The following is a 13,979-nucleotide window of genomic DNA, read 5'->3' as shown; positions in this document are numbered from 1 at the left end:
TTCCGCCTCTTTATTGGCTTATATTATATTGCTATTTATGGCTTCAATATCAGACAGGTTGTTTAGAGTAATTTCTTCTAAAGTAGGTTCAACGGATTTTTTGTACAGTGTTGCCAAGTCAAAATATTTAATGACCGTAGAATAATCGGTCAAAAAACACACACATCAAAATATTAACTGAAAAACTCTGCTATTAAACTTGAATTCTTGCAGATTCTAGGTAAATTTTGATAGATATCACATAGTTTTAGAGGATAATTTAGCTCGGCAGTCAGGTGTGACCCACTTAGAGTGAGAAAATGACAGTATTAAGCACATCTTCATTACATTTTCTATCCAATGACCTGTCAGGTAGAAAAGCGGTGTCACAATCTGAACTTTTTTATATAAACGATAGATTATATAAAAAAACAACAAGAGAACGGTAAAAGAATAAGCACTCAACGAAGGAAGATATACCGATTTAACGGTAGACCTGGCAACATTGCTTTAGACAAAGATTGAAATCAATGTCTCTTAGCACGTCACCGGAGATCGTGCCCGCCTCATTTCCACTTTTTTTTAAGCGTTTTATAAAATTACTAGTAAAGTAGACAACTCCATTATTGAACTTAAATGCCATTACATATTTCGAAAATGGCTCAACACAGACCCATGATGTCATATATGGTAAAACTCGCCATTAGATTCATCGAAAGAACCAATATTGGGTGTTTCATTTAAAATAAGAAAGTGAAGTTATGTTCCGCATTTTCGGACCACTTGACATAAATTTCAATACTTTTTTCCCATCATGCATAGTTACCGAGACAAGAGAGTGTCAGAATAAACGGGCCACTCTGCATGTACAATTATACAGTGAGGACGCGTAGGTTGGCACAAATTCATTTAAAATTAAAGGTATGGTTTTTTGGAAATACTAATTTTTTATGGTAAATGCATGTATACAGTGCGACAAAGTGCGTATTTTCAATTTTATTTTTGAATTGTGCATCGAATTCTAAGTAAGAAAAAAATTCTAAGTAGTTTACAAATGAACACATCAATAATTAATACCGTTTATTAACTAGAACCAATTTATTAAAAAAAAAACAAATCAAATCAAGTGTTCAAATTGCAAACCATTAACTTCCTGACAAATCGATTTTGGAATTCTCGTAACACTTCACTTAGCGTTTGTGGCTGTATTTGTTGTGTTTCGGCTATAATCTTACCACAATATTCTTCAATTCTTCAATATTTGTCGGTTTATTAAAGTAGACTGCCGGTGTATTTGGGTTTTCACCATTCGGATAAAGTTCAATTAAACTGGGTATTATGAAACTTTGCAGCAGGTCTAAATATTTGTCAGAGTTAAGTGTTCCCTCAATAACAAAGGGACCCACAATTCCGGCCCATACATTTAGTTTCTGAGGAAATTGCGTACGACTTTCCATACTCCAGTGTATCCCAGAGGTTCATTGCCCAGATAACCGAAATGAACCTGGATGAATCGGAACACAAAATAAGAAACATTATGCAGACAGCGACAAAAAAGATCTGTTCGGGAAAAAAAACCAAAATGCAGTAAAATTAAAAAAGAAACAAGAGACCTCATGAATATAAAAAGAAACACACATAGAAGTGACCCTAACTATAGAGAATTTAACATAAAAGTTAAAAGGAGTATAAGGAGAGACATAAGGGATCACAACAACAGCAGAGTCCGTAATAGAAAACAATACAAATATGAGAGTGCCGAAATCACTTGATAAAAATGGGCAAGCACGCATTTATCAAATGAAGAACAAAGACGGGGAAGTAAAATACGAGATAGTAAATCTAATCGAAGAATATTATAAAAATCATATTCATCAATTGCACTGGAACTAGAGAAGGCTAATACTCAATGTGAGATTATGAACGTCGGCTCACAAGAAATCCCTGACATAAACTCCACCGAAATTGAGGAAGCCCTAAGCCAACTAAAAAATGGTCGAGCTCCTGGTGAAGATAAAATCACTAGTGAAATGATAAACTGGGAGGCACAACCACAATAGAATCCATAAAAATCTTAATGAACAAATGTCTTCACATCGGTAATATTCCAAGAACAGGGCAAAATGCTCAAGTCATCTTGTTACACAAAAAGGGAGACAAATTAAATCTCAGCAACTTTCGCCCAATAAGCTTATTGCCCCATCCATATAAGCTCCTTACCAACAGACTTACGCGTTGTCTATGCATCTAAATTAGATGCATATCAGTCGAGTGATCAGGCTGGTTTTCGCAAGGGACATAGCACCGTAGAGCATCTTCAAACACTACGGACTCTTATAGAAAAGTGTAACGAGTACAAGACACCGCTCCATCTCGCTTTTATAGATTTTAACAATGCTTTTGATTCTGTTAAGCTTTGGGCAATAATCCGAGGGCTGAATAATGCTCGAATAGACTCAATGTACACTAATCTACTTAAAAGCTTATAGAAAGAGGCGACCATCACAGTTAAAGTGCAAGAAGATGTAACAACCAATTGAATACCAATTAACAGAGGCATCCGACAAAGAGACACAATATCCCCTAAGTTATTTAGCCTAAGAAATGTTGGCAGACTTAAAGAAAGAGTAGGGAAAAATCGGTTCAAACAACATCGATATAACCAAACTGTTGACTCCAGATTCCGGCGACGTACACCAAATAGAGAAAGTCAACGAATAGATATATTTAGGACACACCATAATACTGGGTAAAGAAAATCAAACAGCCGAAATAACAAGGCGAATTCGACTAACATTGGCTGCTGTAGGAAGTCCAACACTTCCTATCAACCTAAAAAATTGGAATACTCGATTCTAAGTAATTTGTTTTAACAAACAGCATGAGCGAGAGTGGTTTTAAAAATCATCCGAGTCGAAGACGAGGATTTATTCATTCATTCATTCTATTTGTTAAAACAAATTACTCTTACTACCTACTCTACTACTCGTTTTTCCGGAAAAATTAAATGCACTAGGGATATTACCCCCGAAAAAACCGCAGACAAAAAAAATCGACGTGTACGAGTGTATTTCCAAAAAACCAAACCATAAATTTGTTTCAACCTACGCGTCCTCACTACCTATAACAAAACTACTTCTCAAAATTAATTCTTTGAATTAACCGATATACTAGTTTACCATTTTATCTTTAGCCTCAAAAACATGAACTTGAACTTTACAGCTCAACTTACCTGCAGATGTACATGTCATAATCTTCAGATCTGCGCTGAAAGATATTCTTCGGTTGTGCGTGAGCAAATGGTTGGGCATACACAGGAGATTCCCCTCCAGATTTTGAAGATTTCCCCATTAAGTATTGCAGAGGAGGGCTCACTCTGCTTACAACTGAGGAACTTTCCGAACTTGAAGTCGGAGAGGTTTTCTCCTTTTCTGCCAACATTTTAGGCTTGGTAAGACCTAATGCTCGGCTTAGTGAACCCTAAAAATAAAAAATGAAAAATTTGGTACAGTTTATTATCTCAGAAGCGGCTGACATTAAATAATTTAGGTAAAACTCACTCTTATGCTTGTTCTTTTGGAATCCAAAATAGGGTTTGAAGGATCCCTTCCCGTTGGTCCCGTTAGTCCTCCACAGGATTTGGAAAAGGACCGTCCTAAGGAACCGCCTGGTACTCTTTGTTTCGCCCTTACTCTGACATAGTGCACTAATGTGGATCTAGCGTATAATAGTGCAAAATCAAAGAAACATCGAATTAAGCAGTGCGGGACACACAAGCATTCTATGTATTTCGCTTAGTTAAACGACCCCTCAACATTGCAACGACTTACCCTTTCGATGAGTCTAGGTAGGTTTTATAAGTATAGAGGCAGATATTGCCAAAAAGTAGTACTTGCTACCAAAGTGATTAAACGTTAACATTAAATTAATAAATACTACTCTAACATCAACTCATGCAAACATGTTCTCACTGAGATAACCAGTGGTGGCTCGTGCCCATGTTATAAAATATAATCGTTATTGGAACGACTAACGAATATTTTAGGTTACTTAAAATTATCCAAAGAGTATGAATCCAGAGTATGAAATTTTTACAAATTACGTTTCTTTAAATCGATCTTGAATTTATAAGAAGACTTTTGCTTCACTTTATTTAAAAAAAACAACAAAAACAAATTGCAAAATATTGTTAATTTTTTAAAGGTTTACTTTGGTCGTTCTATAATTTTTAAGAGATATTCCACAGATTGCAACATTTTTCGGTTAATTTTTTGTGCAGGTCTGAAATTGAACTAAAACTTACTCTACACTTGTAACTACATTAACATGATAACTAGTAAGGCCAGTAACCATTTGGGACGAACCGCCACTGAAAATAACACTGAATACTCTAAACATATATAAATAATAGATATTAATCAATTTATTAAAATCGAAGATATAAGATAGCATTCCAGAAAATCAATGTTAACATCGACATACACTGAACACTCGATGCTATTAACCAACAGTAGGAGTTCTGTGCTCTAACATTGAAAGGGGAATGCGGTGCTAAGCAGGAAGCAAAAATAACATAGAATGGTTGTGTTATGTGTTCCCAGCGTTATTTATATAAACTATGTGTATGTAATGATGTTTGTTTACCAAAAATTTAAATAAAACTAACCTTAAGTGGGTTGTTCTAAATTTTTAAGGTGCCACTGACGACGAAATGATATATCGCAGTTTCATTTCACAACCTTTTTATTTTTAAACTATAATGATAAACCATATGTATTCTTAATAGTAGCAATTAGTTATAGTTTTGATTTATCTCTAGAATATATAAACATTGAAAACAAAGAACCAGTCGATGATGAATGAATGCTTCCAGCAAATTAAATAAGACATTGCTTCGTTTTTAAGCTGACAATTTTCAGGATTTCAACATTTATTTTTACTAAAAGTAATTGTTTGCCATTTTTATTTTTTTATGGGTTAACCTACATAAAATTAAAATTGTTGAGTCGAACGCAGAATTTATTTACTCAACTAACCACTAAAAAAAGCTTTACCTAAAATATAAGTAATCTTTGAACTGTTAAACAATCTCAATAAGAGATAAGTTAAGATAAAGGTCTTTCTTCAGACCCATTTTACATTATACAGTGTGTGCATAAAGCATCGATTAAAATTTAGGGAGGTATCTTTAAGAAACATGCTCGGACACGTATGTTATCAATTTTAAAAAAATTAGATATACAGTGTGTTCCAAAACTGAGATACGACCTTCCAGTTGACATTTTCAAATGAGAACCCTTATTTTTTAGTGCACTTATGGATTATACGTAAATTTCTGGGTATTTTTCATGTAGCATATTCTATGTCGATATACAGATGTTTTCGAAAAAAAATGTTTTATTGTCGCATTTTGAAGTTCCTAATTTGTCTGTGATTTTATTTCAAACAAATAATAATGTTACAATGCGTTTATCAACAACACAAAGAATTGAAATTCTGATGATGATTGGATATGGCGATAGAGTGCGAACTCAACATGAGCTGTGTATTTTATTTAATAACAAATATCCAGAAAAGCCAATAAACCAGTCAGTAATTAGTAAAATTGAAAGAAAGTTTTGAGATACGCGTGCTGTAGAAAATAAGTCAAAAAATGGACGTCCTGCGATAAACAAAGATGAAAAACTAAATGTTTTATTAGGTGTGGAAGAAAATCTACACTTATTAGCATTTGTCGTTCATTACAGCAAGATGGTGCACCCCCACATTATGCAATACAAGTTAGACAATATCTTAACAAAGTAGCATTTCCCAACAGTTGGATTGGAAGGCGTTGAATGGCCTCCAATATCTCCTGATCTCAATCCTTGCGATTTTTTTTTTGTGGAGCCATCTCAAAAATTTTGTTTATTAAACTAAACCTGAATCAACTGACGATTTAAAAATTAGAATTAGAAGAGAGTGTGTAGATGACCCATAAATAGGGTCCATCGTGAGTTTATCGATCGTTTGGGATAATGCCAGACACAAGAAGGGTTTCAGTTTGAATAATTAACTAAACAATTATTGTTTTTTGTTATTAAACACTATTTTCAATAAAACATGTTATATTTTTTCAACTGTTATTTTTTCGAAAACAGTTGAATATCGACATAGGATATGCTTCATGAAAAATACCCAGAACTTTACGTAAAATCCATAAATGCAATAAAAAATGGGTGTTTTCATCGAGGTTTTCGTTTGAAAATGTCAACTCGAAGGTGATATCTCAATTTTGGGACACCCTGTATATTACATTTTTTCTCAAAAAATGCGCGTTTAAATATAATAACATACGTGTACGAACATTTATCTGAAAGATAATTCCCTGAATGGTAATCGAATTTATTCCATACTTTGTGGACACACTGTATATATTTTATATACAGGTATTGAAAATCTAAAACTGGCCATAGGAAATCCATGTAACAGACAGAAAAACATTGCTAATTAATGCGCGAGACAAAGATGGAAAACTAGTCAAAAAACTAAATTTGCCACGAATTTTGCCGCGGGGTTGTCACGTTGTCACGTTGTCATCAGCTTATCTAAACTTGTCAAATATGGACTTCTACATAATTAATTATGCTAATGAGTCCTAAATGACCATTTATGTAATATATAATTAATTGAATAGTTTGCGGTAAACGCTCTGTGTGTCCTCCATTAAATAAAATTATTTGTTGAAATTGCTGACGACTTGCCTGGGGTCCCTATTATCTAAGTTAATTTTCATTTGTCAAATTAAATCTAACCTCAAAAGGCAGGTCAAAATATTAATATTCTGTATTATGTGTGTGTTTACGGGTAGGTACTATGAGATTTTTGCCAACTAATATACAATTAGTGTCCGATTTCTACCATAAATGACCATAGTAAGAGTGTATCTAGGGAGTGGCACCATCAACTCACTCAATGTAAAATGCAAACTAACGACATTATTAAAAATTACAGAAACTTTAATAAATATACATAACTTTAATAATGCATGAATTCCTTTCTTGTTTCATTCATCAACTTCTAGATCAGCAAGACTCTCAAAATTGAGAACTAAAGCTTCATCAAGTTAGGTGGGACTGGACTTCCTAGAGTCACTTTTTGTAGGGCAAATTTTGACTATTTGTTTTAAGTTTGTTAAAAGCCAGGTTTTGCTTTGTAGCTTGGTTTGATTTTGACGTTAGATTGTTAGAATTTATCTACTTTTGACAGATAAAAATTAAAGCATTAGAGAGCTGCTGTAAACGCGCACTTAAAATGCTATACAGCTAAAAAGCAAATATGCATTCATTTTAATTAAAAATAAATGCAGTAACTAAACCAAACAGTAAACATCCGTTCATCGAAATAATTTTGATTGGTCTAATAGTCCATTAATTTGTAACTGTAACTGAGTGTAACAATCCAGTTGATGCGTTCAGATCTGGCAACGCCGCCGCAGACTAAGCTATGTTTCTCTGTCAGTTACACGGTTTTCCTATGGCCAGTTTTGGATTTTCCATACCTGTATTTGTTTGTTCTAGGATGTAAGTTAGCCTTAGCTTCTTAAAGCAAAAAAAGTTCTCTGTAATAAGTTTTGTTCATCTTCTAATTACTGTGTTATGATAGTATTATGTACATTCTACCATAAATTTGACTTCACCATGGGTTTCGCTGTCTTCTCCTTGTAGAAAAACAGCCGGCGCCATTTTCAAACTTTGAGCTACTGATGAGTGCTTATGCACTCGAAACATGTATATCCTGCCCTCTTTAATAAGAGACTCAATAAAGTTTATTGTGGAGAAGGTTCTGTGTTTTTCACCTTCCTTTTGTATTTTTATACCTCCACCTTGAAAACATGGACTACTTCTTCAAGTTGAAAGTTAAAAACGTAAATTCTTACGCTTTCCTGTTTTGTCAATTATTGATGCCTATAATTTGCTTTGATGCTTACATATCGTGGCAATCAAATCAAGGTCTTGGACATCAGCAGATGCCTGATGACCAATACGGACTCGTCAAAAGGCAACATAGTAAAAAAGTCTGTTTCATTAAAGAAGACTATCATTAGTCATTCAATGCTAACCGCTGCCAGTTTGTTGCGCAGATTTTTCTACCGTCTTCGTCCACACCATCCTTCCACCTCAGCTTTGGCCTCCCTCTCGCCTATTTCCTCCGGATTGTGTCATAAGGATACGCCGGTAGCTTTCACGCGCCCTGGTCCCTTACTATTGAAAGCAGGGAGCAGGACTCTCTTGCAAAGTTTTGATGGATGTGCTCTTATTATACAACGAGACGTAAGACAAAAGGGCGTACTCTCTGTTTAGTGACTTCTGACTCTTGCGTCACATCCTCCTTTCGTTAGATAAAGATTTGACAAAAAATGTGTCTTCGTTATGCCGATGACACCTCACTTATATAACAAAGCACGCACAGGAAACGGCTGAACTTATTGAAAGAGTGGAAAGAGCAAGTCTGAACAATGGGTTAAAACTAAATAGACAAAAAACTAAGTTAATGGTAGTAGATCGCACCAACAGAATAAACAGAGCGCCTACAATAAATGATATAGAAATGGTAGAAGAAATTAATTATCCGGGTGCTAACTTAAACAGAGACAGAAATTCATCTATCGAAAGCAAAAGGAGAATCGCTCTTGCCAAAACTGCCATGACAAAGCTCTGGATTGACACACAACTAAAACAACTAAAACAAAACGCAAATTTGTCAAGACTTTTGTCTTGGCAATAGTATATGGGGCAGAAATCTAGACCTTGAAGGCCACAGACTAGACTAAACTGGACAGGTTTAAAATGTGAAAGAAGAACTTATACAATAACGTAAGACTGTCAACCATCGTAAGACAACGAATGGTCAAGTTTTTTGAACGTGTCAGCAGGAAAACGAATGACAATTTGGAAAAACTTGGGAAACATCGAAAGCACGAGACCTACAGGGCAATCGCCGAGCCGATGGATGGACCAAGTGAAGCACTTCACAGGAAATTCACTACCGGACAACATGAGGTGCATTACAGACAGAGATAAATGGAGAAAAATCACAATCACCATAACATGAATGATATACATAAGATCACGACACTTCAACCAATAAAGTAAACAACCAGAGAGATAAAAAGACAGAACAAGCTGACAATGGCAAGTGTCCGTCATATACCTGATACTTTTCTCTTGATAACTCTCTACCCTCATTTCAAGAATGCACACCCTGGTTAGATGTCCCGCCCACCTTAATCTTGATATGTGATACAACATCCCTTCCATTACATATTTGCTTGTATTTATTTTAGGTTTCCAAGTTGTATCGTTTTTCTCCACACACAGTTCTGGTTGACTGCTCCTACAATTCTTCTTAGGATCTTATGTTCAAAAATTGACAAGACATTTTTATCTGCTTTGGACATAGTAAGGAATTCTGAGTCGTACATTAAAACTGGCATAATAAGTGTTTTGTAAATTGTTAATTTTGTTGGTGGTCAAATGGCAGCCCCGGGAAGCTTTCTCCTCCGTAGAGAAGAACAGTAAAGGCGTAGTATATGAGAATTCTTATGCGTATCTTTAGAGAGAGGTTACAAAAGACTTTTCTAAGATGGTTAAAAGCTCTTCTGGCTTTTTCGTCCAGTTCTTACCAATCGTAGTATAATCATATTACTTATTTGTAACTATGATCTCATTTATCATTAATATTGGAGCCTAGGTAGCATACTTCTTCCACTTTTTTCAGTGTTGTATCGTTTATCGTAAATTGAGCGTCTATGTTGATGTTATTACGGACAATCATTAGTTCAGTCTTTTTAGAGTTTAGTTTCAATCCGTATTCGTTGCTCGCGGAATTTGACTTTAGTAATAGTGATCCGTGCTTGTCCCTCTGCTGTTTAGCCTCTATATCGCTGATAAAGACCCAATCAAAAAGTTTGGCTACGCGGATGACTGGGTAATCGCCACCAGACATAAATCATTTGAAGCAATGGAAGATACCCTTACAGCCGATTGACTACAATGACCAGTTATTTTCGTAAATGGACCCTTCAACCCAGCTCAGCAAAAACTGAAGGGTCCAGTTTCCATCTTAACCACCAAATGGCAACTAAGAATCTCAATGTCTGATCATGGCAGATGTGCGGAGTCGCTCCACAGATGGGGCAAGATTTCCTCACCGGAATGCGACTGTGGGGCCGCTCGCTAAGCTATTTCGCATATCACACAGGAATGCCCGACTAGAGCATACCTTGGCAACCCTGGAGACTTCCTGACGGCAAAAGACTGAGCATTGACTATTTAGCTTCGCTGAGTGTTTGTTTGTGATTACATGTCACTTTCGTCCTGATGTTATATATTCTGTGTTGTAATTGATCATATTATGTACTATGTAACTATGTTTGGACTGTTCGTGAAATTACTTTGTGTAGAAAAGCCTACGATAAATAAAAAAACGGACCAGGTTAAGTTGTACCGTTTTTCCGCTAGAAAGCGTCAAATTTGATTTTTTTTTTTCGGATATTGTCATGAATATCTCGAAAACGGTTTGAGTTAGGGGCGTGAAATTTTTACCATGATGGGAGGCAACTTGACTAAATATGACATTTTTCTGTTCAACTTACCGTTTGACCTTAAAAAAACTGAATTTCTGACATTTTTCAAGGGGGGTACCCCATGGATATTTTTTAATTTTTGAATTTTGAAAATTGTCTTTGACTGCCTAGATTTAAGTTCCTGAACAGGCACTTAATACCTGAGGGATTTAAGCTAATGGTATAAATGTAACGTGGTGTGTCCTTTTTCAAAATGTAATTTTTAATGGTGTCACGCCCTAAAAACTGTCAAAATTGCCATAATTATAAGGTCCTCCCCTAAACTATGACAGGTAGAGCAAAACAGATAGTTTGAAATTAGTAAAAAAGGTCACTTTGGTTTTGCAAAATCCAATATGGCCGCTTTTAGTATAGTAGGCCCAAAAATATCAAATTTGAGTTAAAAGTTTCGTGCACTTTTCCAAAAAATCGTCCATAACTCGCTTATTTGAAATATTCTGTATAGATAAACCCCCATGACAAAAGAAAGCTAATGAGTGAGACTCTCACGGGATATTGAACGAGAGGGCTAATTTGTATAATTTGGCCGCTAAAGGTAGTCAAAGTTGACTCTAGTTTTTTCGTTGTTTTTCCTGAATATCTCAAGAACGTTTCAAATTATAGGTCTAAAATTTTTACCACAAAAGCATCCATACCAGAAACTTTTTAAATCACCGGAAAGAAACGCTCAAGCCGACAATCACAAAATATCAAAGAAATCTTATCTAACAAAACCAACAAATCTAAGACAGAAGTGAATATGACGTCACGTATTTGTTTTGAAGTTCCATGGAGCGAGTAGAGCGATTTTAATGACACGATGACGTAATGTGACAGTTGGTTTGAATTATGGTTTTCTTAAATTACGTCATAGTGACGTCAAATTTGCTCTCCTCGCCCCATGAAGCCTCAAAACGAATGCCGGCCAGAGAGTATTGTGTAACTTCAGATAACCACCATTGTGGATGATATTGGGATCGATATACGAAACTGAAAATGGTTTGGATGGAATTTTTATAAATACTATCAGCTTTCATAATGTTTAGAACGAACCAAAGTTCACCGAATGTTTCAAATTTTGATATGTTATGGAGCTAGTCTGTTATGTGAGTAAATAAATTACAGTGTTAAATTAATTAAAGAATATAAGTAATTGTGGAATATAATTAATGGTTTAGATCATAATAAATGTTGAAAACCTTCTAGTTTGATGAAATAATCTTTTTTAGCACACTTCCATGTTCAGTCAGTATCAGAAACGTGTATTACGCAATATTATATTTTCCAGTATAAAACTGAGAAACTGTCTGTCCTAGTTAGAAAATGGTTTTCGATAAAATTGAGTGTGGTAGAAAAGACGTTAATCTGAAAACAGATAATATAAATTTTAGCTAAGAAACGGCCCGTAAAAATTTAATTATCGTTTATCTATTATGTTTTGAGATGACTCTGGCAGCCTCGGCCTGGAGCTCATCCATTTGGCCAGAAGATCACATACCTGGCTGGCAAAACTAAAGCTTCCAATTCGGCAGTGAGGTGACGTCTAATGATGTTTTTACTCGCTGGTATTCCCAAAGCTGTTGCCATTGTATCGCCGTTAAATGATGGTTCCAATACTACTAGTCCACCGTGAACACCACTGTCTGTTGTGCATCAATTAATAAGCAAACAAGGTAAACAAAAACCATTTTTTAGTTTCACCTTTAAGGTTGTCTGCATATTCTCCTAGGTCAATACTTCTAGCCCAACGAATAATCTCTGATTGGTCCAGACTAGTGGGTCTGCATCCATGTTTTCGCATTGATGTCTTCTTAATGCCAAAGCTAGAAAGTATGAAATAAAGACATTAAGAAAAAGTTAAATGTTCGGAGGATAAATATGGAAAACTTACTTGTCGATCATATTTCATTATCCGAAGCAATGAATGCCGTGAACGATAGACGCTTGGTGAAACTTTCTGGTAACTGCCAGATATTTTTCTAGTTTCCTTCTTACTGAGATGCTCTAGCATTCTTGCGTCCACCATGTTTGATGCAAAACTATCAGAATACTGTCGAAAAAACACAAAAGGTAGGCATTTTCTGGTGATATTAATATTTCAAAGTTGATAAATGAAAACAAAATTGTTAAATTGTACAATTCATAAAAATGGGCATTGGCTGCTAAGATTGTAAAATGTGGTGTTACTTGTAGACAAGACAAATACATTAATATTTTTGATAAAATAAACATTTATTCTCTGTACCGGTTTTTCCCATACAACAAGGCCAATAGTGTAGTCCTTCTTTCGGCCCATGGTAGGTACGTACCACATTTTCTTGACAATGAGTTTTGGTTGTAAAAGTTTGAACAAAATTATGGTTAGTTTTTGCTTTACCGCCCGGTGTCAACAACGATAGGCTTTTTTGTTTTGTTTGACGATTGATAAAAATAATCGAAAGCCCTAGTGCATAAAGTCATTGTTTCCGCCATGGAAATCTAGGCGTAATGAAACATTACAAAGCCATTTGTGTATAAAATTACTTTTTAGTATGAATTTTCCAATCAATATCCACTTGACTTGACTCTGAAGCACTAGATACGACCTTATTTGCAAACTAAAATTTTCTGTGATTTTTGGAGCTAAGCTCACTTTGTTGTATTAAATTTTATTGGTAATTTAATGTTGCGCAACTAAATATTATGTTTTTGTAGTCACTATTGATAATTGTTTTCCGTTACAATCAAAACTGCTTACACCTAATTATTCCAAATAGATATTTGTACTTTTTGTGTCCACGCTAATTCTGGTTTTTTTTGAGCAAAGTATTTTCCCCTTTGTATAATATTAAAAAACAGTTTTCATCCCTTTTGGATACTTAAACTTTGCAAACTGGGTTATGCTCTCCCCCTCTTCTAGAATGACGGCCAGCAGGCAGGTATCTAACTTAGATAAACTTCTGATGTCTTTGTGTCCCGTCACCTTGATATCTCAGTTAATAATAATTCGATTTTCTTTAAATTATGGTGGTGATTGTATGTTAGAAAAATTAAGTATTTGGCATAGTAAACATTTTTATAGGATATATTAGGGCTAATTTTAGTAACTTTTTCTACCAGATTTAGAAACAGCATCCCAAACACTCCTTTAGTACCCCTTATAGCCTAAATAGGCGTATCCCATATCCCAAGTTTGTGAAGTTATTAAAAATTAAAAATTATTTTAATGTCCGACAGCGCTATTATTTCATCAATAATGAACTACGAGGTATTAAGGTCAATTATCTAAGAAATAATGCCCTTGTGCGTTATTTTTCATAATGCTCTCAGGGGAGGGCATTATTTTTTATAATACCCTCTGACCATTTTTTAAATAAATATCTACCGAATGAAGTCGTACATTAAACATTGAAGA

General features: G+C 35.0%; 1 protein-coding gene across 1 annotated transcript in view; it reads right to left on the bottom strand.

Moving 5' to 3' along the window:
- Nucleotides 1-13,979, bottom strand: part of Liprin-gamma (liprin protein kazrin) — a 146,866-nt gene that overhangs the window by 4,560 nt on the left and 128,327 nt on the right. The window contains 8 exon segments of the mRNA XM_081976644.1: nt 3,212-3,459; nt 3,540-3,696; nt 12,084-12,228; nt 12,287-12,340; nt 12,343-12,408; nt 12,473-12,505; nt 12,508-12,568; nt 12,570-12,635. Coding sequence (XP_081832770.1) covers nt 3,212-3,459; nt 3,540-3,696; nt 12,084-12,228; nt 12,287-12,340; nt 12,343-12,408; nt 12,473-12,505; nt 12,508-12,568; nt 12,570-12,635 — 830 coding nt within the window.

This window comes from Ips typographus, linkage group LG3 (assembly GCF_016097725.1).
Source record: "Ips typographus isolate SLU linkage group LG3, UJ_Ityp_2.0, whole genome shotgun sequence".
Classification (NCBI taxonomy): Eukaryota; Metazoa; Arthropoda; class Insecta; order Coleoptera; family Curculionidae; genus Ips; species Ips typographus.
This window is presented reverse-complemented; position numbering and strand designations above follow the sequence as displayed.